Source organism: Xenopus tropicalis, chromosome 3, assembly GCF_000004195.4.
Source record: "Xenopus tropicalis strain Nigerian chromosome 3, UCB_Xtro_10.0, whole genome shotgun sequence".
Taxonomy (NCBI): Eukaryota; Metazoa; Chordata; class Amphibia; order Anura; family Pipidae; genus Xenopus; species Xenopus tropicalis.
Genome location: NC_030679.2, coordinates 5230734 through 5254968, shown reverse-complemented (window position 1 = coordinate 5254968; position 24235 = coordinate 5230734). Strand labels below are relative to the sequence as shown.

At 47.5% G+C, this 24235-nt stretch overlaps 1 protein-coding gene across 2 annotated transcripts in view; it reads left to right on the top strand.

Annotated features, from left to right (window-relative positions):
* kdm7a (lysine (K)-specific demethylase 7A) overlaps nt 1–24235 on the top strand; it is a 55383-nt gene that overhangs the window by 13316 nt on the left and 17832 nt on the right. For both annotated transcript variants that reach the window (XM_031898075.1, NM_001079196.1), the window contains 6 exon segments: nt 8831–8916; nt 17924–18041; nt 20897–21057; nt 22443–22584; nt 23593–23779; nt 24041–24203. In XM_031898075.1, the coding sequence (XP_031753935.1) occupies nt 8831–8916; nt 17924–18041; nt 20897–21057; nt 22443–22584; nt 23593–23779; nt 24041–24203 (857 nt within the window).

Below are 24235 nucleotides of genomic sequence, written 5' to 3'. Positions count from 1 at the left end.
ACGCAATGTCTCTCCCCTGCCTGTGCCCAGACTGCATTCAGCTGCCGGATTGGGGCACTCCCGAGCCAGGGGACGTTCTGTTCCTCCCAGTACTCCCTGCCCTTCTCTAGCTGCTTCCAGCGGCGGCAGAAAGGGTTGCACTTTGTATTATTGTGGTTTCCAAGCTCGAGGTGCATTGTGGGAGGGTTAAATAAGGTTTTCAGTCTCCCAGTTAAAGGGGAAGTCCACCCTTCACAACTGAATATTATCAAATTATACACTGCAATTTTGTTTTTTGTTTTTTTTTAGTTTGCGCAGTTGTTGTATAATTTTCCCCACTTGTGACTACATTTATTATTTGCATTCAAAAACCCAGTAACTAAATGTGTCAGACTGTAACCGTTGCTTTAGTAAAGCCCAGGGGGCACGATCAGTAGGAGCCCAGATGCCCAACATGGCAAGCATGGCTAGGGGAAGAGTCCTCGGAGAAAGGGGAGGTTGTTGGGGCAGATTCTGCAGAAAGGAAGATGCCCAGCTATTGGCATGGAAGCCAGGGGGTATTGCCTACTAGGGAGAAAGGTGCTTTCATTTATTAAAGGGAAACTATACCCCCACTTCGGACTGAACCAACAACTTATTGGATTGTGTATGTATGTGGCCGAATATTGACCAGATATAGTATCTGTATGATCTGATTGCTGGTCTCCAACTGAGTAAAGGTCCCCATACACGTGTAGATTCACTCGCTTGGGAGGTTGCCAAGCGAGCGGATCTTCACCCGATATCCCCACCTACGGGTGGGCGATATCGGGGAACATGTAGGCGAATTATAATGGCGGCAATGGGGCAGGTGGGCAATATCGGGGAACATGTAGGCGAATTATAATGGCGGCAATGGGGCAGGTGGGCCATATCGGGGAACATATATATATATATCAGTAAATATTGCCCTTTTACATCCTTTCCCTTGAGCCGCCATTTAGTGTTGGGCTGTGCGCTCCCTCAGAGATCAGCTGACAGGAAGTGATGCAGCTCTAACTGTAACAGGTAGTAGTGTGGGAACAAAAGGCGGAACGCTGCCCATTCATTGGCTGATGGGGCCTAGCATGTATGTGTGCCTTGGCTTGTTTGTGTGCACTGTGACTCCTATGATCCCAGGGGGCGGGGCTTAATTCTAAAATGGCAGTTTCCTATTTAGGATTACCCAATGGCACATACTGCTAAAAATGTATAGGCTTAAGCCACACAGTGCTGATCCTCAGCTTACCGACAACCCCAGGCCCTATGTGGCCGTTGACTGGCATGGGTCCTTCTGACCCATATCTGGCCATTTATAAAGTGAATTATGGGTCATTGGGTTTGAGATGCTGTGCGTGTGTTCCTCACATTCCCCCCCCCCCCTGCCTGTGACACTTGATTTATGGTTCCAGGATGCCCTCCTTGTGTAATGGCTGCTGGATAAGATCTGGCTTTGAAGTAGAGGATAAGCCCCCCCTTAGGTAACCAGTTTAGATCAGATAAGCTGCCGGCCTGCGCTACAGTGGTTATATCTCCCTCCCATACTGAGCACTGGGTATAAATACTGTACTGCGTGTGCACTGCCTGCTGGGATTTATCCCCTGCCATATGGGCCATATGTCCCGCTCATTCATTATTCTCATACGTCAGCAGCGCTGGGCTTAAAGGAACAGTAACACCAATAAAGTAAACTGTGAAATGAGTCCATGAGAGATGACTTGTCCTGTAATCCAGAGCTTTCTGGACTGAGCCGCTGGGGTACTGGGAAAAAACCCGGTGGGCCCTGGCAGCCCAGATCCAATCCCCCCTCTGCGGGGGGTGTGAAGGCGGCAGGGGCCATTGGGGGATGCAGGGGTCCCTGAGGCAGAAGCCCCGGTGGGCCCTGCACCACCAGCCCGACCCTGTTTCTGGATAGCGGGTTTCCAAACAACGGGGCCCTGCAGGTGCCCCCACCAGCGCATCCCCTAGCCCCACCGCAGGGTCCCCCACCCGATGTCCTCCCCTGAGTGTGTGTAAGTTTAACGCGTCAGGGGAGGAATGGTTGGGCAGGGAGGGCGCCGGCAATGGTCGGGTCTTGGCCGCCAAGGCCCACTGGGATTTTTTCCGGTGTCCCAGCGGCTCAGTCCGATCCTGCATACATGCTAGGCCCCATCAGCCAATGAATGGGCAGAGTTCTGCCTTGTGTTCCCACACTACTTCCTGTTACAGTTAGAGCTGCATCACTTCCTGTCAGCTGATCTCTGAGGGAGCACACAGCCCATCACTAAATGGCGGCTCAAGGGAAAGGATGTAAAAGGACAATATTTACTGATATATATATTCCAGTTTGGGGAGATTCTTTAATAGGTCCCTTTTATATGATATAAACTGTCTGTTGGTTACGTATTCATTCTGGGGGTGTAGTTTTCCTTTAATAACTAACCCAGTCATTGCTGGAAGGCCATTCCCAGCTTTGGCTTCTCTAACAACAGGAAATACAAAGTAAATTTTCTTATTTTTCGTGATTAATTGCCGAGTGAAACGTGCCCAAAATGTGGCAACTGGGTGGAACACTGGCTGGCAAACCCGGCTGGGTTCTAACTTGTAAGAATCCCTAGGAACACGCTGTGCATCTGGAATCCCTGCCATAAAGCGAGGTGGGGCTGCTCTTTGCATGCAAGGAAGGAAGTGCCAAGGGATACAGTCCTCCATGCCCAAGGGACTATATTGATCCCCCCAAAATGGCCCCCCAGTGATTATTGCTAACCTCCTCCTCTTCTGTAAGAAATGCCCCAGTAATCACTGAAGGAGTTTTTACTGTACAGGTATGGGATCCATTATCCAGAAAGCTCTGAGTTACGGAACACCCATCTCCCATGAATTCCCTTTTCCCTGTAGCAATAAAACAGTACCTGTACTTGATCCCAACTAAGATATAATTACCCCTTATTGGGGCAGAACAGCCCTATTGGGTTTATTTCATGGTTAAATGATTCCCTTTTCTCTGTAATAATAAAACAGTACCTGTACTTGATCCCAACTAAGATATAATTACCCCTTATTGGGGCAGAACAGCCCTATTGGGTTTATTTAATGGTTAAATGATTCCCTTTTCTCTGTAATAATAAAACCGTACCTGTACTTGATCCCAACTAAGATATAATTACCCCTTATTGGGGGCAGAACAGCCCTATTGGGGTTATTTAATGGTTAAATGATTCCCTTTTCTCTGTAATAATAAAACAGTATCTGTACTTGATCCCAACTAAGATATAATTACCCCTTATTGGGGGCAGAACAGCCCTATTGGGTTTATTTAATGGTTAAATGATTCCCTTTTCTCTGTAATAATAAAACAGTACCTGTACTTGATCCCAACTAAGATATAATTACCCCTTATTGGGGCAGAACAGCCCTATTGGGTTTATTTAATGGTTAAATGATTCCCTTTTCTCTGTAATAATAAAACAGTACCTGTACTTGATCCCAACTAAGATATAATTACCCCTTATTGGGGGCAGAACAGCCCTATTGGGTTTATTTCATGGTTAAATGATTCCCTTTTCTCTGTAATAATAAAACAGTACCTGTACTTGATCCCAACTAAGATATAATTACCCCTTATTGGGGGCAGAACTGGGTTTATTTCATATATTTTTTTTTATTTATTTCAAGCTCTTCTCCTTTATATAATTCCTAAGAGAAGGGAGGTGTAATAGAATAGCAGCAGGGAGCACCTAGGTGTCCTTGGTCTCCCTGTGCCTCGGTGATCGCCTACCCCGCCTGCCTTGCCTTTCTCTCTTTCTGTCTAGTTTAATAGGAATTATTGCCCTAATTACAATGTAGTGCCTGTTTCCTGTAATTAACATCAAAGCGCCACTCTTTCTGTCTCAGTGGTTCCACTAGGATATTTACAACTGGAGTTTATAAAAGCATTTGGATCCCCCCCCCCCCCACCCCCAGCCCTTCCCTGCAAGTCTGAAAAAGTAAAAATTTAAACAAATAGGCAGCTTCTTGTGTTAATGCGTCGCATGCGTTTGTGGGGGCTTGGTTAGCAGAGAAAAATGTAAACATTGCGACTCAAGACACATTGTACGAGGTCCTGAGAGACCACAGTAGCGGGAGCCTTCAGCGCTGACCGCAAATGAGCCCGTAATGTCTGCAGCTGGAAATATTAGGCTTGTCGGATACTTAAAGCTTAGGAAAGTGCCTTCTACCCCTTGTAATGACAGACATGGAATGTTCCACTGTATTTAAAGGGCCAGTAACACCAGGAAGTGAATGTGCCCTGAAACCATTTACATATAATGCTCCCTTAGCTTATTGTGTGCCCAGAACATTCCTTCTCTGTATATTTGTATTTATACCTATGGGTAGGGGGTGCCATAGTGTTTCCCTTAGACAGTACAGTATGGGGGTACAGCTTATTGTGTGCCCAGAACATTCCTTCTCTGTATATTTGTATTTATACATATGGGTAGGAGGTGCCATAGTGTTTCCCTTAGACAGTACAGTATGGGGGTACAGCTTATTGTGTGCCCAGAACATTCCTTCTCTGTATATTTGTATTTATACCTATGGGTAGGAGGTGCCATAGTGTTTCCCTTAGACAGTACAGTATGGGGGTACAGCTTATTGTGTGCCCAGAACATTCCTTCTCTGTATATTTGTATTTATACATATGGGTAGGGGGTGCCATAGTGTTTCCCTTAGACAGTACAGTATGGGGGTACAGCTTATTGTGTGCCCAGAACATTCCTTCTCTCTATATTTGTATTTATACATATGGGTAGGGGGTGCCATAGTGTTTCCCTTAGACAGTACAGTATGGGGGTACAGCTTATTGTGTGCCTAGAACATTCCTTCTCTGTATATTTGTATTTATACATATGGGTAGGAGGTGCCATAGTGTTTCCCTTAGACAGTACAGTATAGGGGTACAGCTTATTGTGTGCCCAGAACATTCCTTCTCTGTATATTTGTATTTATACATATGGGTAGGGGGTGCCATAGTGTTTCCCTTAGACAGTACAGTATGGGGGTACAGCTTATTGTGTGCCCAGAACATTCCTTCTCTGTATATTTGTATTTATACATATGGGTAGGAGGTGCCATAGTGTTTCCCTTCGTTATAAGGTTATCTGAACTGGGTCAACTGCATTTTTGCACCTGCCTGAAGTTTCATGTGTCAGGTTGTAATCTCCGTACAGCTAAGCAGTGACTGTGATTCCCTTGGGTTGATTCCAGTAGTGACTCATAGTGAGATTCTTAATGTTAATTCTCAATATAATTTCAGATTTTTCTCAAAACAAGTACGCATTGGTTTGCACAGTCAATGGTTTCTAGTAAAGACGTGTGAATCATTTTATTGAAAACTGCTGCCGCAAATGCTCACTTTTGGTAAACATAATATTTCTTAGTAGTTATACCGCTGGGGGTATTCCCCTGTACTAAGCACAATTCAGCAGGAACAGCCCCCTAAGTTTGCTCATAGCCTGTACAGAGAGATACCATAAAACTATGGCACATAGGGATTCCCCTGTACTAAGCACAATTCAGCAGGAACAGCCCCCTAAGTTTGCTCATAGCCTGTACAGAGAGATGCCATAAAACTATGGCAGCATAGGGATTCCCCTGTACTAAGCACAATTCAGCAGGAACAGCCCCCTAAGTTTGCTCATAGCCTGTACAGAGAGATACCATAAAACTATGGCACATAGGGATTCCCCTGTACTAAGCACAATTCAGCAGGAACAGCCCCCTAAGTTTGCTCATAGCCTGTACAGAGAGATACCATAAAACTATGGCACATAGGGATTCCCCTGTACTAAGCACAATTCAGCAGGAACAGCCCCCTAAGTTTGCCCATAGCCTGTCCAGAGAGATACCATAAAACTATGGCACTTGGGGATTCCCCTGTACTAAGCACAATTCAGCAGGAACAGCCCCCTAAATTTGCCCATAGCCTGTACAGAGAGATACCATAAACCTATGGCACTTAGGGATTCCCCTGTACTAAGCACAATTCAGCAGGAACAGCCCCCTAAGTTTGCTCATAGCCTTTACAGAGAGATGCCATAAAACTATGGCAGCATAGGGATTCCCCTGTACTAAGCACAATTCAGCAGGAACAGCCCCCTAAGTATGCTCATAGCCTGTACTGAAAGATACCATAAAACTATGGCACATAGGGATTCCCCTGTACTAAGCACAATTCAGCAGGAACAGCCCCCTAAGTTTGCCCATAGCCTGTCCAGAGAGATACCATAAAACTATGGCACATAGGGATTCCCCTGTACTAAGCACAATTCAGCAGGAACAGCCCCCTAAGTTTGCTCATAGCCTGTACAGAGAGATACCATAAAACTATGGTACATAGGGATTCCCCTGTACTAAGCACAATTCAGCAGGAACAGCCCCCTAAGTTTGCTCATAGTCTGTACAGAGAGATACCATAAACCTATGGCACTTAGGGGGCTGTTCCTGCTGAACTGTGCTTAGTACAGGGGAATCCCTAAGTGCCATAGGTTTATGGTATCTCTCTGTACAGGCTATGGGCAAATTTAGGGGCTGTTCCTGCTGAATTGTGCTTAGTACAGGGGAATCCCTAAGTTTAGTTGTAGTCTGTGCTGTAAAGGGCATATAGAGCCAACTTTTTCATGGGTTTATGAATATTCTGGTTTCTGCTACATTGATATAATATTGTTTTGTAAAGAGTTACTCTGCAGTGCATCTGGGAAAGTTTATCTATGGTGTTTGTCTCTTTGGTTCTTGGCCATAACCATTTCCGACCAGGCTTTCATCACTGCCTTTAATCCAGCCTTCACATCCTTAGCCGAGTTGCCCTTCCGAGCATCAGACTAGTTAGTTGGCCGGCCAACAAAGCAGACTTAATGTAGCGTTGAGCGTTTACGAGCAGCCGTTTCCCCATAATATTTACTGTGGCTCTTGGTGCCGCTCTCGGGGTATCTTGTACAAATAACAGATTTTCACTCCGCTGGGTTTGGGTAGCAAAGCAAAGGCAACAGAACTTCTGTTTGTCATCAGCCTCGCACGTGGCCGGGACGTGTGTGTATAGCAGCCTCCTGGATTGTGTTGTGTGTTTGTCTCATTAGGCCGCCTGTTTATTCTGGGAGATGTATGTAACATGCCAACATATGTTGCCTGTCCTGCCTCTGAGCCACAGATTTATGTGGCAAATGGAACCTCAGGGCCTGGAGGGGGTTAATGAACCACCATTGGCAGAGGGGGGTATTTCTGTTTGGGGAGGCTAATTAAAGGCATTTGCTATACAGTATGCCAGTGTATAATACCCCAGAACCCACAGCAGGATAAATACAGTGCCAATTCCATGTATAATACCCCAGAACCCACAGCGGGATAAATACAGTGCCAATTCCATGTATAATACCCAGAACACAGCGGATAATACAGTGCCATCCATGTAATACCCAGAACCCACAGCAGGATAAATACAGTGCCAATTCCATGTATAATACCCCAGAACCCACAGCGGGATAAATACCAGTGCCAATTCCATGTATAATACCCCAGAACCCACAGCGGGATAAATACAGTGCCAATTCCATGTATAATACCCACCCAGAAACCACACAGCGGGATAAATACAGTGCCAATTCCATGTATAATACCCCAGAACACACAGCGGGATAAATACAGTGCCAATTCCATGTATAATACCCCAGAACCCACAGCGGGATAAATACAGTGCCAATTCCATGTATAATACCCCAGAACCCACAGCGGGATAAATACAGTGCCAATTCCATGTATAATACCCCAGAACACACAGCGGGATAAATACAGTGCCAATTCCATGTATAATACCCCAGAACACACAGCGGGATAAATACAGTGCCAATTCCATGTATAATACCCCAGAACCCACAGCGGGATAAATACAGTGCCAATTCCATGTATAATACCCCAGAACCCACAGCGGGATAAATACAGTGCCAATTCCATGTATAATACCCCAGAACACACAGCAGGATAAATACAGTGCCAATTCCATGTATAATACCCCAGAACACACAGCAGGATAAATACAGTACCAGTTCCATGTATAATACCCCAGAACCCACAGCAGGATAAATACAGTGCCAATTCCATGTATAATACCCCAGAACCCACAGCAGGATAAATACAGCGCCAATTCCATGTATAATACCCCAGAACCCACAGCGGGATAAATACAGCGCCAATTCCATGTATAATACCCCAGAACCCACAGCAGGATAAATACAGCGCCAATTCCATGTATAATACCCCAGAACCCACAGCGGGATAAATACAATGCCAATTCCATGTATAATACCCCAGAACCCACAGCAGGATAAATACAGTGCCAATTCCATGTATAATACCCCAGAACCCACAGCGGGATAAATACAGTGCCAATTCCATGTATAATACCCCAGACCCCACAGCAGGATAAATACAGTGCCAATTCCATGTATAATACCCCAGAACCCACAGCAGGATAAATACAGTGCCAATTCCATGTATAATACCCCAGAACCCACAGCGGGATAAATACAGTGCCAATTCCATGGATAATACCCCAGAACCCACAGCAGGATAAATACAGTGCCAATTCCATGTATAATACCCCAGAACCCACAGCGGGATAAATACAGTGCCAATTCCATGTATAATACCCCAGAACCCACAGCGGGATAAATACAGTACCAATTCCATGTATAATACCCCAGAACCCACAGCAGGATAAATACAGTGCCAATTCCATGTATAATACCCCAGAACCCACAGCAGGATAAATACAGTGTTGTAGTCTGGATTAATCATGGTTCTTCCCTCTGTCTCTTTCCAGCTGTGTCAAAGTTGAGGAGCACCAAGCGGCGGATATTGACCTGTATCACTGTCCCAACTGTGAAGTTCTTCATGGCCCGTCGCAATGTAAGTACCCAGCGCACCCCACTCTCCCAATCTCCGTTCCTCCCACAGGAACGGTTGTCATTTCTGAAGTCTCTATAATCATTTTCCTTCTTCACGTGTTTATACATCACTGAATACAGCTGAAGCTGCCCATATACATTGTGAGTTTAATAGGTGTGTGCTGGCCAAATGATCCTGACCAATAGGTGATCCCGACCAATATCTATGTACCATGTTGGCCAGTGCCTGGTGTGTCAGCAGGGGCCACAGTTGCCCTTCCTTTCCCACTGTAATGATCAGGATGTATCTATCAGTTTGGATGTTTTTCATGCTCTAAAGCCAGTGTTGGACTAGGGTGCCTGGGGCCTACCGCGGCTGCCACCCTGAAGGTCCCCCACACCACTTTAGGTCCCCCCTGTCCCAGTTGTGAGCTGTTGCCACAATCTGCCACCTCCCTCCGTGGTCGGGGGTGCGCCAATACTTAAGGTGGCCATACACGGGCCGATTGTAGCTGCCAATAACGGTCCCTGATTCGGCAGCTTATTGGCCCGTGTAGGGGCAGCAAGGACGGGCCTGCCCCACCGACATCTGGCTTGAATTCAGTTAAAAACTTTAGTCGGATCGGGGAGCGCATTGGCTCGTTGATGCGGCCCCCGAACCGACTGGGCCCATTACCGTCGCTATAATTCGATCGTTTGGTCCCAGGGCCAAACGACCGAATAAGCCTAAATTTGCCCGATATCGCCCACCCGTAGGTGGGGATATTGGGAGAAGATCTGCTCGCTTAGCGACCTGGCCAAGCGAGCGGATCTTAACGTGTATGGCCACCTTTAGAGCGGCTCTAGGTCAGCAGGGCCCACCGGGTTTTTTCCCAGTGTCCCGCTGGCCCAGTCCGACCTTGTCTACTCTGCTTGTAACTTTCAGTAAAATTGGGTGACCCTTAACCCTTTTATCACCTCCTTCCGCCTGTCAGCAAGATGTTCAGTACTAGGCAGAAAGTACAAATCTGCCTTTGCCGTCATGGCGGTCGATACAAGAGCTGAAAGTATTGGGTTTTGCACGGTTTTGCCTGTGTCTGAGCACAATCATCACTTTCGCCTAGAACAGAGGCGATTTACAGCCTCATTTTTCTTTCAAGTCCCCCAAAGACCAATGATTAATTGCTGGGCGAATCCAAAGGACAGAGAAAGAACTTTCCGAGCTGAATAAACAGCCTCTCCTCTAGGACACAATGAGACCCAGTATAGAATACAGGCCTTGTGTTCTGCAGGGGCTGCACCGCTGGCCTAGGCTGATAAAAACCCCCTTGGGACCCCTGAGCCAGGGTGCTGGGGAAGAAAAGCCAAATTGTTTGAACCTCAGCGGATATATTGGTTATTGTGATCCGGGAGTAACAGAATCTCTTAATGGCCGCGGCCACCTCGCCTGCACCTTCATCTTCAGAGCCGCGGAGTCTGCTGGGCTTTTTGTCTTCAAGGGAAATTGATTTTGGAGGAAGGTTAAGCTCAGCGCATGTAGATGGGAATTCATTGTAATGGAGAAATAACTCGATCACGGATCCTGCGCCAGTCTGGTGTTCCTTCCCTAATGAAACACGAGTAATGGGCCCGGGAAGCCCCCAGCTCCTGCCCTTAATGGATTTCTTTGGTGATAATATAATCCCAGGCAAAGTGATACGATCCGGCTGCAGGAAAGGTTCTGGGAAACAGGTTGGGTCTAACGTTCTGCTGCGTGAGTTATGGGGCTCGAACAACTGGCCTTCAGGCTGGGCCCCCTTGGCTCATAACAAGGTTACAGATATATAGAAACATTGGGGTAACAGTCACCCCGCTATAGTTCCAGGGGTACCCAGGGCACAAATAAGCACTCACCCCAAATCCCCCCCTAACTGGCCTTCAGGCTGGGCCCCCTTAGCCCATAACAAGGTTACAGATATATAGAAACATTGGGGTAACAGTCACCCCGCTATAGTTCCAGGGGTACCCAGGGCACAAATAAGCACTCACCCCAAATCCCCCCCTAACTGGCCTTCAGGCTGGGCCCCCTTAGCCCATAACAAGGTTACAGATATATAGAAACATTGGGGTAACAGTCACCCCACTATAGTTCCAGGGGTACCCAGGGCACAAATAAGCACTCACCCCAAATCCCCCCCTAACTGGCCTTCAGGCTGGGCCCCCTTAGCCCATAACAAGGTTACAGATATATAGAAACATTGGGGTAACAGTCACCCCACTATAGTTCCAGGGGTACCCAGGGCACAAATAAGCACTCACCCCAAATCCCCCCCTAACTGGCCTTCAGGCTGGGCCCCCTTAGCCCATAACAAGGTTACAGATATATAGAAACATTGGGGTAACAGTCACCCCGCTATAGTTCCAGGGGTACCCAGGGCACAAATAAGCACTCACCCCAAATCCCCCCCTAACTGGCCTTCAGGCTGGGCCCCCTTAGCCCATAACAAGGTTACAGATATATAGAAACATTGGGGTAACAGTCACCCCGCTATAGTTCCAGGGGTACCCAGGGCACAAATAAGCACTCACCCCAAATCCCCCCTAACTGGCCTTCAGGCTGGGCCCCCTTAGCCCATAACAAGGTTACAGATATATAGAAACATTGGGGTAACAGTCACCCCGCTATAGTTCCAGGGGTACCCAGGGCACAAATAAGCACTCACCCCAAATCCCCCCTAACTGGCCTTCAGGCTGGGCCCCCTTAGCCCATAACAAGGTTACAGATATATAGAAACATTGGGGTAACAGTCACCCCGCTATAGTTCCAGGGGTACCCAGGGCACAAATAAGCACTCACCCCAAATCCCCCCTAACTGGCCTTCAGGCTGGGCCCCCTTAGCCCATAACAAGGTTACAGATATATAGAAACATTGGGGTAACAGTCACCCCGCTATAGTTCCAGGGGTACCCAGGGCACAAATAATTACTAATCTGTTTGCAGTGGGCTGTGGGAAGGTTACAGCTGACCTGGCCTAGATGGGCAGACTTGCCTGTAACAGAGGGGCTTAATGGCTGTTACAGAGGAGGAAGGAAGTGGGGCAGGCAAAGGTTTGTACGAGCGGCAGGAAACCGGATCTTCGGCCGTTATGCGGCGCGGGCGGCTAATTATAAACCTTTTCCTGCGGAGGAAATGTCAGACTTTTAGTTTCATTGTCGCGTAACCAAAACATCTCACAATCCCTCTCGGGAGCGTTACATCAGAGAGGAAATAGAGACTCTCTCTCTCTGGGGCCCGGCGTATGGAGGACGTGCAGGCTTCAGCCGACCAATCAGGAAATGCGTAACATTCAATTCTGCCCCTGTTCTTATATGGAATGAAATTCATTATGGTGTCACAATAGTGCCTACTGGGCGTTCCAAACCCGTGGGTCGTAACCCTATAATGGGCTCCTGTGTTGTTTGCCCCCAAACAATGTAGGTCTCTATAATAATATATTGCATAAACAGCCCATATGTAAAGCCCTGCTTCATCTAAATAAACCATTTTCATATAAATATACTTTTTTAGTAGTATGTGCCATTGGGTAATCCTAAATAGGAAACTGCCATTTTAAGTACGAAGGGCCGCCCCCTGGGATCATAGGAGTCACAGTGCACACAAACAAGCCAAGGCACACATACATGCTAGGCCCCATCAGCCAATGAATGGGCAGAGTTCTGCCTTTTACTCCCACACTACTTCCTGTTACAGTGAGAGCTGCATCACTTCCTGTCAGCTGATCTCTGAGGGAGCGCACAGCCCATCACTAAATGGCGGCTCAAGGGAAAGGATGTAAAAGGGCAATATTTACTGATATATATATTCCAGTTTGGTCCCATAACATAATAAAAACTGTCTGTTGGTTACGTATTCATTCTGAGGGTATAGTTTCCCTTTATGGCCTTAGTTCAGTTTTCCAAAGCCCCCACCCCACTGCTGATTCAAAGATGGAATGTGGGTGCCTTAATTGGAACCCTGGTTGAAAATCTTGGATTGTAGCTCCCCTGTGAGTAGCGCAGTTGAATGGCGGAAGTGAGTACGCCTGCAGGTTCTGCTTGGCCAAGAATGACAGTTTTGTTGGTATGTTGAGTATCCTGCGGGGGCTTGTTGTAGCCTGTCCCAGGGAGGGGCCCTATATATATATATATATATATAAGTTTGTATTTTACAAAGTTGTTGGATTGTTTATGGTATACAGAGAAGGAATGTTCTGGGCACACAATAAGCTGTACCCCTATACTGTACTGTGTAAGGGAAACACTATGGCACCCCCTACCCATATGTATAAATACAAATATACAGAGAAGGAATGTTCTGGGCACACAATAAGCTGTACCCCCATACTGTACTGTCTAAGGGAAACACTATGGCACCCCCTACCCATATGTATAAATACAAATATACAGAGGAGGAATGTTCTGGGCACACAATAAGCTGTACCCCCATACTGTACTGTCTAAGGGAAACACTATGGCACCCCCTACCCATATGTATAAATACAAATATACAGAGAGGGAATGTTCTGGGCACACAATAAGCTGTACCCCCATACTGTACTGTCTAAGGGAAACACTATGGCACCCCCTACCCATATGTATAAATACAAATATACAGAGAGGGAATGTTCTGGGCACACAATAAGCTGTACCCCCATACTGTACTGTCTAAGGAAACACTATGGCACCCCCTACCCATATGTATAAATACAAATATACAGAGAGGGAATGTTCTGGGCACACAATAAGCTGTACCCCTATACTGTACTGTGTAAGGGAAACACTATGGCACCCCCTACCCATATGTATAAATACAAATATACAGAGAAGGAATGTTCTGGGCACACAATAAGCTGTACCCCTATACTGTACTGTGTAAGGGAAACACTATGGCACCCCCTACCCATATGTATAAATACAAATATACAGAGAAGGAATGTTCTGGGCACACAATAAGCTGTACCCCCATACTGTACTGTCTAAGGGAAACACTATGGCACCCCCTACCCATATGTATAAATACAAATATACAGAGAGGGAATGTTCTGGGCACACAATAAGCTGTACCCCCATACTGTACTGTCTAAGGGAAACACTATGGCACCCCCTACCCATATGTATAAATACAAATATACAGAGAAGGAATGTTCTGGGCACACAATAAGCTGTACCCCATACTGTACTGTCTAAGGGAAACACTATGGCACCCCCTACCCATATGTATAAATACAAATATACAGAGAAGGAATGTTCTGGGCACACAATAAGCTGTACCCCATACTGTACTGTCTAAGGGAAACACTATGGCACCTCCTACCCATATGTATAAATACAAATATACAGAGAAGGAATGTTCTGGGCACACAATAAGCTGTACCCCCATACTGTACTGTCTAAGGGAAACACTATGGCACCCCCTACCCATATGTATAAATACAAATATACAGAGAGGGAATGTTCTGGGCACACAATTAGATAACAGGTCCTATACCTGCAGCTAATGTTGTGGTGTTGCATGAATGGCCTGGGAGTCCACACCTGTCCCCTAGCAATATGAGCAGAACTGTGCCGCCCCTGGTGTGGCCCTCGCAGACCCCCCGTCGCTGCCCTGTAATAGACCTTGACCTAAATTCTCTTGTTCCAGGGAGCTGCCTTTACTCAAACCTCTCTTGTTTAGCCCCAGCGCCGAGTGACAATGGATTGAATTACACTCAGAGACGCCGGAGAGTTTAACTGCCTGCCGCTGGCTCTGTGCCGAGAAAATCCAACTGCCAGCAGCAGAGACCGCCGCTCTGTATTCTTCCATAGAAAATGTCATTTTATGGCTCAAATAAATCCCCAAGTCCTTTTATTTTCTGCCTTATGCCATTTGGTTTTCATGGGGATTTGTACACCCACTGCCCTGTAATTGCTTTCCCGCCTTTGTGTGATTATTTAATCACCATCTTGAGTGTCAGATTAAAGGGGAAATAAGACCACTAATAATGGGCAATACATATCTAAAAGGGCTTCAGATAGTCAGGGGGTTCAATACCATTTCTTCTCAATGCCAGACAAGTGTGGGGGGGAAATGTGATGTATAATAAGGCTGTGTACGTCACACAGTCAGGAGTCGGATGTGGGCCATTGCAGGAATAATAACGCACGTTACTCACCCTGTGTGTTTTCTCTCTCCTAGGTACTTAGCTCTTTATTCTGCAGTGCCCCCTACTGGCGGCCGGGCTGGAATAACTTCAAGCTTGCCCCCACAGTGCTCCAGTACCTACCGGGAGGGTCTTTTACTCAACTGTGGGACTGTGTGCTGCCGACCTGTACTCCGCTCTCCAGAGAACCAATCACTTCTAATAAACCCCCCTTTGCCTCCCAAGCTTGGGCAGAGGGGGGCCATTAAGGGGGATTAACCCGTTCAACTTATGTGATTGATATCGAAGGCTGCGCCGCTGGTTCTGACTCATGAAACAGTGTAGCCGGAGCCTGATAATTAACCGATCTGATTGAAGACGGGGGTTCCACTGCATTGTTTCAAGAGTCGGAACTAGAGAAGAGCAATTACATTTGCACGTAACTTTTAAACCAATAGGAAACTGGTTAGAATTGGGCAAAAGTGTATTTTGGGGTCTTTCCCTTGGCTACTTGCCCTGATTGGGCCATATTTCCTTTTGTGCAGACCCCGACAGAAATGGGACTCCCCGCACCAATGCTTTATTCCTTAAGGTGGCCATACACGGGCCGACTATAGCTGCCGATATCGGTCCCTTGGACCGATTCGGCAGCTAATCGGCCCGTGTATGGGGAGAGCAGATCGGCCTGGCCGACCGATATCTGGCCTGAAATTGGCCAGGTCTCGATCGGCCAGGTTAGAAAATCTGTTCGGATCGGGGGCTGCATCGGCTCGTTGATGCGGTCCCCGATCCGACTGCCCCATTGCCGCCCACATAATCCGATCGTCTGGCCCCAGGGCCAAACGATCGGATTATTATTTTTTTTACCTAAATGGTCCCCGATATCGCCCACCCGTAGGTGGGGATATCGGGGGAAGATCCGCTCACTTGGCGACATCGCCAAGCGAGCGGATCTGCTGGTGTATGGCCACCTTAAGTAATAAACCCAGATAAATTGGATTTATCACTGGCTAATCCCTAGGATCGTATTCTGTAAAGGGAGCTGCCATCAAATTACTCTTTGGCTAATGGCTTAGGCCAGGGGCCACTCCGGGCCACCAGAGGCAGCAGCTTGAGGCTACAATTTGCACGGAATGGCTAAGGCTTATCTAGATCCAAGCGTGTTTGCCTCAGGAACCCAGGCTTGACTTGAATTCGTATTTTTTTTTTCCTGGTTATATTGGGTTTTAATCCTTAGATCCAGTTTCATGTACCTTGAGCACCAAAGGGTTAAAGCATTCCGACCTGCGACCCACGGAACTATATAACCTCATCTCTTTGCTCAGCAATGTTCTGCAGACTGTAATGGCAACAAAACAGTCAATGCCAAGGGTTTGATTGACATGAAAGGAGTTCAATCCAATTGCAAGGCAGGAATCCAATTTATAGGGCAAATCGTTCTTTTCCGTCACCTGGTGCCGCCGGGTTTTCTTTTAACCAAATCACTTTCCCCCTCTGTCTGCCGTTATCAGCCGGAAATTCATTAGTGTTCTTGTGATCTCATCATATGCATGCTGGGAATCTCCGCTCCAGAGTGGCCGATCTGCCCCACTGCCAGTATTCAGAATTTTAATGGGTTCTGTGCCCATATAAAGGCACAAGGCTGCAGGCTGAGTTATACAGGGAACTCTGAGTATCACTCATGTATTATAAGGGATAATGTACCCCCTACTGTAAATGATAAGGATATTAGCAGTCACTGAGGGGTTCTGTGCCCATATAAAGGCACAAGGCTGCAGGCTGAGTTATACAGGGAACTCTGAGTATCACTCATGTATTATACGGGATAATGTACCCCCTACTGTAAATGATAAGGATATTAGCAGTCACTGAGGGGTTCTGTGCCCCCCATATAAAGGCACAAGGCTGCAGGCTGAGTTATACAGGGAACTCTGAGTATCACTCATGTATTATACGGGATAATGTACCCCCTACTGTAAATGATAAGGATATTAGCAGTCACTGAGGGGTTCTGTGCCCCCCATATAAAGGCACAAGGCTGCAGGCTGAGTTATACAGGGAACTCTGAGTATCACTCATGTATTATAAGGGATAATGTACCCCCTACTGTAAATGATAAGGATATTAGCAGTCACTGAGGGGTTCTGTGCCCCCCATATAAAGGCACAAGGCTGCAGGCTGAGTTATACAGGGAACTCTGAGTATCACTCATGTATTATAAGGGATAATGTACCCCCTACTGTAAATGATAAGGATATTAGCAGTCACTGAGGGGTTCTGTGCCCATATAAAGGCACAAGGCTGCAGGCTGAGGGATAATGTACCTGCTTTTTATAACGTGCAGTTGTTATGGTTTATGCAAGTATATCCTTCCTATCTGGACATTCTGCTCTCTGCATTAGCCAAGCTCATATAATATTGGTCACTTGCCAAATGGGCTAAATGTCATTTGGATCCAAGTTTATCTGCCCCTGAGCCAAGTTCACTTGTTTGTTTGCCCTTGCATAACTGGACATTGTGATCTTTTCTGCACAGGCCCCGTATCCCGTGCCATTAATTGTACTAATAAGTAATTACCCCCCTTTGATATATTTTATTTTTAAGCGTTTAGTGGTTTTGTATCTCTGCTTTTCTATTTTTGCCTCCATGTTGTTTGTAGTCGTTGCCTTATCTTGTCATACACCCTAATTTAACTGTTTCTTTGCCAACTGTGTCTGCAGCACATTGCTGAGCTGACTTTTGGCAGAGAAGAGGTTAAAATAGTTAGATTGGGTGTGGGGGGGTGCATTAGTTTCCTAACTCTCTCTTTCTCTGAATATATTACATCTATATACTGATGCACAACATTGCTCTGGTTCCACCTTAAATTGTAGTAGGGGCACCTACTGATTTGCTCTCTTTACATCTTTGCAGTGAAGAAGAGACGAAACTGGCACAGACATGACTACACTGAGCCTGACGATGGTACGAAGCCGGTGCAAGCGGGAACGAGAACTTTTATACAGCAGCTGCAGGCACGGTCGTTCCCAAGGTAAAGAGCTTCCAATGGGGGGGATCAGATAGGATCTGTGCCACTGTGACAGAATGCTCTGTTATACAGATAGCTAGAATCTCAGCCATAAAGCAGGGCAGGACTGCTGCTTACAATGGGGGATCAGATAGGATCTGTGCCACTGTGACAGAATGCTCTGTTATACAGATAGCTAGAATCTCAGCCATAAAGCAGGGCAGGACTGCTGCTTACAATGGGGGGATCAGATAGGATCTGTGCCACTGTGACAGAATGCTCTGTTATACAGATAGCTAGAATCTCAGCCATAAAGCAGGGCAGGACTGCTGCTTACAATGGGGGGATCAGATAGGATCTGTCCCACTGTGACAGAATGCTCTGTTATACAGATAGCTAGAATCTCAGCCATAAAGCAGGGCAGGACTGCTGCTTACAATGGGGGGGATCAGATAGGATCTGTGCCACTGTGACAGAATGCTCTGTTATACAGATAGCTAGAATCTCAGCCATAAAGCAGGGCAGGACTGCTGCTTACAATGGGGGGGGGGGGGATCAGATAGGATCTGTGCCACTGTGACAGAATGCTCTGTTATACAGATAGCTAGAATCTCAGCCATAAAGCAGGGCAGGACTGCTGCTTACAATGGGGGGATCAGATAGGATCTGTCCCACTGTGACAGAATGCTCTGTTATACAGATAGCTAGAATCTCAGCCATAAAGCAGGGCAGGACTGCTGCTTACAATGGGGGGGATCAGATAGGATCTGTGCCACTGTGACAGAATGCTCTGTTATACAGATAGCTAGAATCTCAGCCATAAAGCAGGGCAGGACTGCTGCTTACAATGGGGGGGGGGGGGGGATCAGATAGGATCTGTGCCACTGTGACAGAATGCTCTGTTATACAGATAGCTAGAATCTCAGCCATAAAGCAGGGCAGGACTGCTGCTTACAATGGGGGGATCAGATAGGATCTGTGCCACTGTGACAGAATGCTCTGTTATACAGATAGCTAGAATCTCAGCCATAAAGCAGGGCAGGACTGCTGCTTACAATGGGGGGATCAGATAGGATCTGTGCCACTGTGACAGAATGCTCTGTTATACAGATAGCTAGAATCTCAGCCATAAAGCAGGGCAGGACTGCTGCTTACAATGGGGGGATCAGATAGGATCTGTGCCACTGTGACAGAATGCTCTGTTATAAAGATAGCTAGAATCTCAGCCATAAAGCAGGGCAGGACTGCTGCTTACAATGGGGGAGGGGGGGATAGGATCTGTGCCACTGTGACAGAATGCTCTGTTATACAGATAGCTAGAATCTCAGCCATAAAGCAGGGTAGGACTGCTGCTTACAATGGGAGGATCAGATAGGATCTGTGCCACTGTGACAGAATGCTCTGTTATACAGATAACTAGAATCTCAGCCATAAAGCAGGGCAGGACTGCTGCTTACAATGGGGGGGGGGGGGGATCAGATAGGATCTGTGCCACTGTGACAGAATGCTCTGTTATACAGATAGCTAGAATCTCAGCCATAAAGCAGGGCAGGACTGCTGCTTACAATGGGGGGATCAGATAGGATCTGTCCCACTGTGACAGAATGCTCTGTTATACAGATAGCTAGAATCTCAGCCATAAAGCAGGGCAGGACTGCTGCTTACAATGGGGGGGATCAGATAGGATCTGTGCCACTGTGACAGAATGCTCTGTTATACAGATAGCTAGAATCTCAGCCATAAAGCAGGGCAGGACTGCTGCTTACAATGGGGGGGGGGGGATCAGATAGGATCTGTGCCACTGTGACAGAATGCTCTGTTATACAGATAGCTAGAATCTCAGCCATAAAGCAGGGCAGGACTGCTGCTTACAATGGGGGGATCAGATAGGATCTGTGCCACTGTGACAGAATGCTCTGTTATACAGATAGCTAGAATCTCAGCCATAAAGCAGGGCAGGACTGCTGCTTACAATGGGGGGATCAGATAGGATCTGTGCCACTGTGACAGAATGCTCTGTTATAAAGATAGCTAGAATCTCAGCCATAAAGCAGGGCAGGACTGCTGCTTACAATGGGGGAGGGGGGGATAGGATCTGTGCCACTGTGACAGAATGCTCTGTTATACAGATAGCTAGAATCTCAGCCATAAAGCAGGGTAGGACTGCTGCTTACAATGGGAGGATCAGATAGGATCTGTGCCACTGTGACAGAATGCTCTGTTATACAGATAGCTAGAATCTCAGCCATAAAGCAGGGCAGGACTGCTGCTTACAATGGGGGGATCAGATAGGATCTGTGCCACTGTGACAGAATGCTCTGTTATACAGATAGCTAGAATCTCAGCCATAAAGCAGGGCAGGACTGCTGCTTACAATGGGGGAGGGGGGGATAGGATCTGTGCCACTGTGACAGAATGCTCTGTTATACAGATAGCTAGAATCTCAGCCATAAAGCAGGGCAGGACTGCTGCTTACAATGGGGGGGATAGGATCTGTGCCACTGTGACAGAATGCTCTGTTATACAGATAGCTAGAATCTCAGCCATAAAGCAGGGCAGGACTGCTGCTTACAATGGGGGGATCAGATAGGATCTGTGCCACTGTGACAGAATGCTCTGTTATACAGATAGCTAGAATCCCAGCCATAAAGCAGGGTAGGACTGCTGCTTACAATGGGGGGATCAGATAGGATCTGTGCCACTGTGACAGAATGCTCTGTTATACAGATAGCTAGAATCTCAGCCATAAAGCAGGGCAGGACTGCTGCTTACAATGGGGGGGATCAGATAGGATCTGTGCCACTGTGACAGAATGCTCTGTTATACAGATAGCTAGAATCTCAGCCATTAAGCATTGCGGTTCCTATCTGTGATTGCAGCGCTGATGATCTCCTCCTGAAGATGAATGGGAGCCAGCTGACGCAGAGGTACCTGGAGAAACAAGGCTTCAACCTTCCCATTATGGTGCCCAGACTGGACGACTTGGGCCTCCGGCTGCCACCTCCTACATTCTCAGTGATGGACGTGGAGCGATATGTGGGTAAGCGCCAGTTGCGTTTTCATCAGATTTGAAAGGACGGGACTTAGTGATTGTAGTTGGACTGTTGGCCGACAGGAAGGCAAGGTGGCAAGAGTAACGCTCTATAATCGTGTTGCAACTCTTATCCTTTGGCTGTCAGGGAGCGCCGTACAACTGACAGTTCCACATTAAATACATAATGGGCCCTGCAAAATCTCTCCGGCCCCTGGGGCCCCTCCGCGGCTAATACGAGCCTTGTGGATAACGCAGCGCCTCGCCCCGAAGACTGAACCGGCAAATTATATCCCGATTCCCTTTGTGTTGGTGCAGATGCCTATTCAGCGCTCGGAATGTGATCCCATTAATCCACTGTATGGATCTCCAGCCTTCTGTTTGCCGCACAGGGCTAGTAAGCCGGACGGTTTAATCTGCCTTTGGCTGCCGGCCCATATGCTTATTAGGTTTCCCATAGAATCCTGCTTCGTCTTCAGCGTGACATTAGCAATCACTCGATACCCCAGTGCCGCCTTGGCTCCCACTTTGTAAAGGGAGCAGATGGTTTAATGCCCTTGGGCAAAGGAGGAGGCACGGCAATGGGTTAAAGCCGAGGCCTTGCCCGCTCTGTACGGCTGGAGAACGTAGGGCTGGGAGGGGAGGAATTCTACCCTGGAAACTAGCTGTGCAGGGGATTCTGGGAGTTGTAGTACAACCAATAACTGACCGGTGATATCAACTTAGTACTTAGTCTCATTACAGCCGATAGTGAGAAACCCAACAGCTGGCGCGGCATTGTCCCCACATAACGGCCGTATATCAAATTACAGCGCCGCTTAACTGGATACGGCTAATTGCTAATTGATCACTAAAGAGCATTTGTGACTTCAAAACGAGGCGATTTATAACGTTTCATTACTTGCACCCCCCCCCTCCATTCTCATTGAAAATTGTAAAAATTCCCTGCTACGGATTAGCGCCGACAGCTGCTGAAGTTGTGGCTCCCAAGGGCCCCCCGCAATGTCCTCATAAACCCTTCCGCACTCGCGAGGCACTCGGTAATATTAAACCGCCAAGACATTTTCTCATTGTTTTTATTTTGTTCTATTGCTCAGAATTAAGTTTTTTTCCCCCCCCCCCCCACCATTGTGTCATCGCCAGGCAGGGGCGAGTGTGGAAATAAAGGGAATAAGGAGTAATAAAGGCAAAGAGAAGCCTCAAATGCTTATGGTGCTTCCCAGGCTGGGAAGAGTTGCCCCTGCCAGGGGGTGTTAAAGGGTCGGGCAAGGTGGGGGCAGCAGTGGCAATGGGCATCTGTCTCAATAGGAAAAGATTGGGTCATTCTGATGCTTAAAGCTCCGCCCCTTGCTATCGGAATTCATCCATTAAATCTATTTACTGTCACCCAACAGGCGGAGAAAAGATCATCGACGTCATCGACGTGGCCAGGCAAGCGGACAGCAAAATGAAGCTGAAAAACTTCGTCAAGTATTTCATGAACCCCGACCGCCCCAAAGTATTAAACGTCATCAGCCTGGAATTCTCCGACACCAAGTGAGTGGAACCGTTCTACCTGTGGAAGCAAACGGGCGATGGAACGTTCCTGTAGGGGACCCAGTCATGTGATCCCATACAATGTCATTGGGGCTCATTTATAAATTTGCACCTGGGCAGCAACCAATCAGTGGCATTTCCAGCCAGCTGCAGGTGGAGCAATGAAAGCAATCATCTGATTGGTTGCCATGAGTTAAGGTGGCCATACGTGTTAAGATCCGCTCGCTTAGCGAGGTCGCCAAGCGAGTGGATCTTCTCCCGATATCCCCACCTATGGGTGGGCGGTATTGGGTGAATTTAGGCTAATTAGGTGGTTTGGCCCTGGGGCCAAACGGTCGAATTAGAATGCCGGAATAGGGGCATTTGGTTTCGGGGACCGCATCAACGAGCCAATGCGGTCCCCGATCCGACTAGATTTTTTAACCTGCATGATTGATATCTGGCTGATTTCAGGCCAGAAGTCGGTCGGGCACAGGGTCGGACTGGGGGGTAAAGGGCCCACCGGTGCTCCTGCCCCAAGGGCCCTACAGGTGCCTCCCCCCCCCCCGCAGGGTGCTCCCCTGAACGTGTACATTTAACGCGTCAGGGGAGGAGCGCTGGGGTAGGGGGAGCGCCAGCAAGGGTTGGGTCTGGGCCACCGGGGCCCGCCAGGATTTTTCTCGGTGTCCCGGCGACCCAGTCCGACCCTGGTCGGGCAGGCTGGTCGTTTGTGCCCCTAAACGGGCCGATTAGCTGTCCAGGGGCAAATTTGCCCATTGTTTAAACACGGTAAGGGTAATTTATAAAGAGTTATGGTTGGGCCCCTCATCGTCCATTGTTGGTTGTGGGTTGCAAGGACTTTGGCAACGTTTCTAATATTCCTGAAACCCACAGCAGCTAATCACATGTTGCCTTTAGTTATAGCTGCCCCAGGTGAGTACAAGACAACTGCTGATTGGCTGCTGGGGGGCAATATGGTTATTAGGTTGACCTGGGTTGTGGCATTAACGCTCCTTGCCATGTGTTTAGGATGGCGGATCTGGTGAAGGTGCCGGACATCAGCAAGAAACTGTCTTGGGTGGAAAACTACTGGCCCGATGATTCGTTCTTCACCAAGCCCTTTGTCCAGAAGTATTGCCTGATGGGGGTCCAGGACAGTTACACAGACTTCCATATAGATTTTGGAGGCACTTCGGTCTGGTATCATGTCCTGTGGGTAAGTGGCCGACCCAGTAGAGGTCTCCTAGCCATGGTAGCCACTATATCTGGCTAGCCAGAATTTTTGGTAGTTTATTGGACCTTCTATGAGGGCAAACTGACAGTTGAGGACCACACAGACCTCTATTATGATCCAATCATTGTTCATGGAGGGCTAGTAGATACCCAGCTGGAATGAGGGGGGCATGTATATAGGATTGCTGGACCCGTAGCCCCTCAAATACTCTTAACACTGTCTGTATTTGTCCGTTCCTTTCAGGGGGAGAAGGTTTTCTACTTGATAAAGCCCTCTGACGAGAACCTCGCACTGTATGAATCTTGGAGCTCTTCCGTTACCCAAAGTGAGGAGTTTTTTGGGGACAAAGTGGACAAATGCTACAAATGCGTTGTTAAGCAAGGACACACGCTGTTCGTCCCAACAGGTAACGCTGCCTTATCATTGGATGTTATGGAT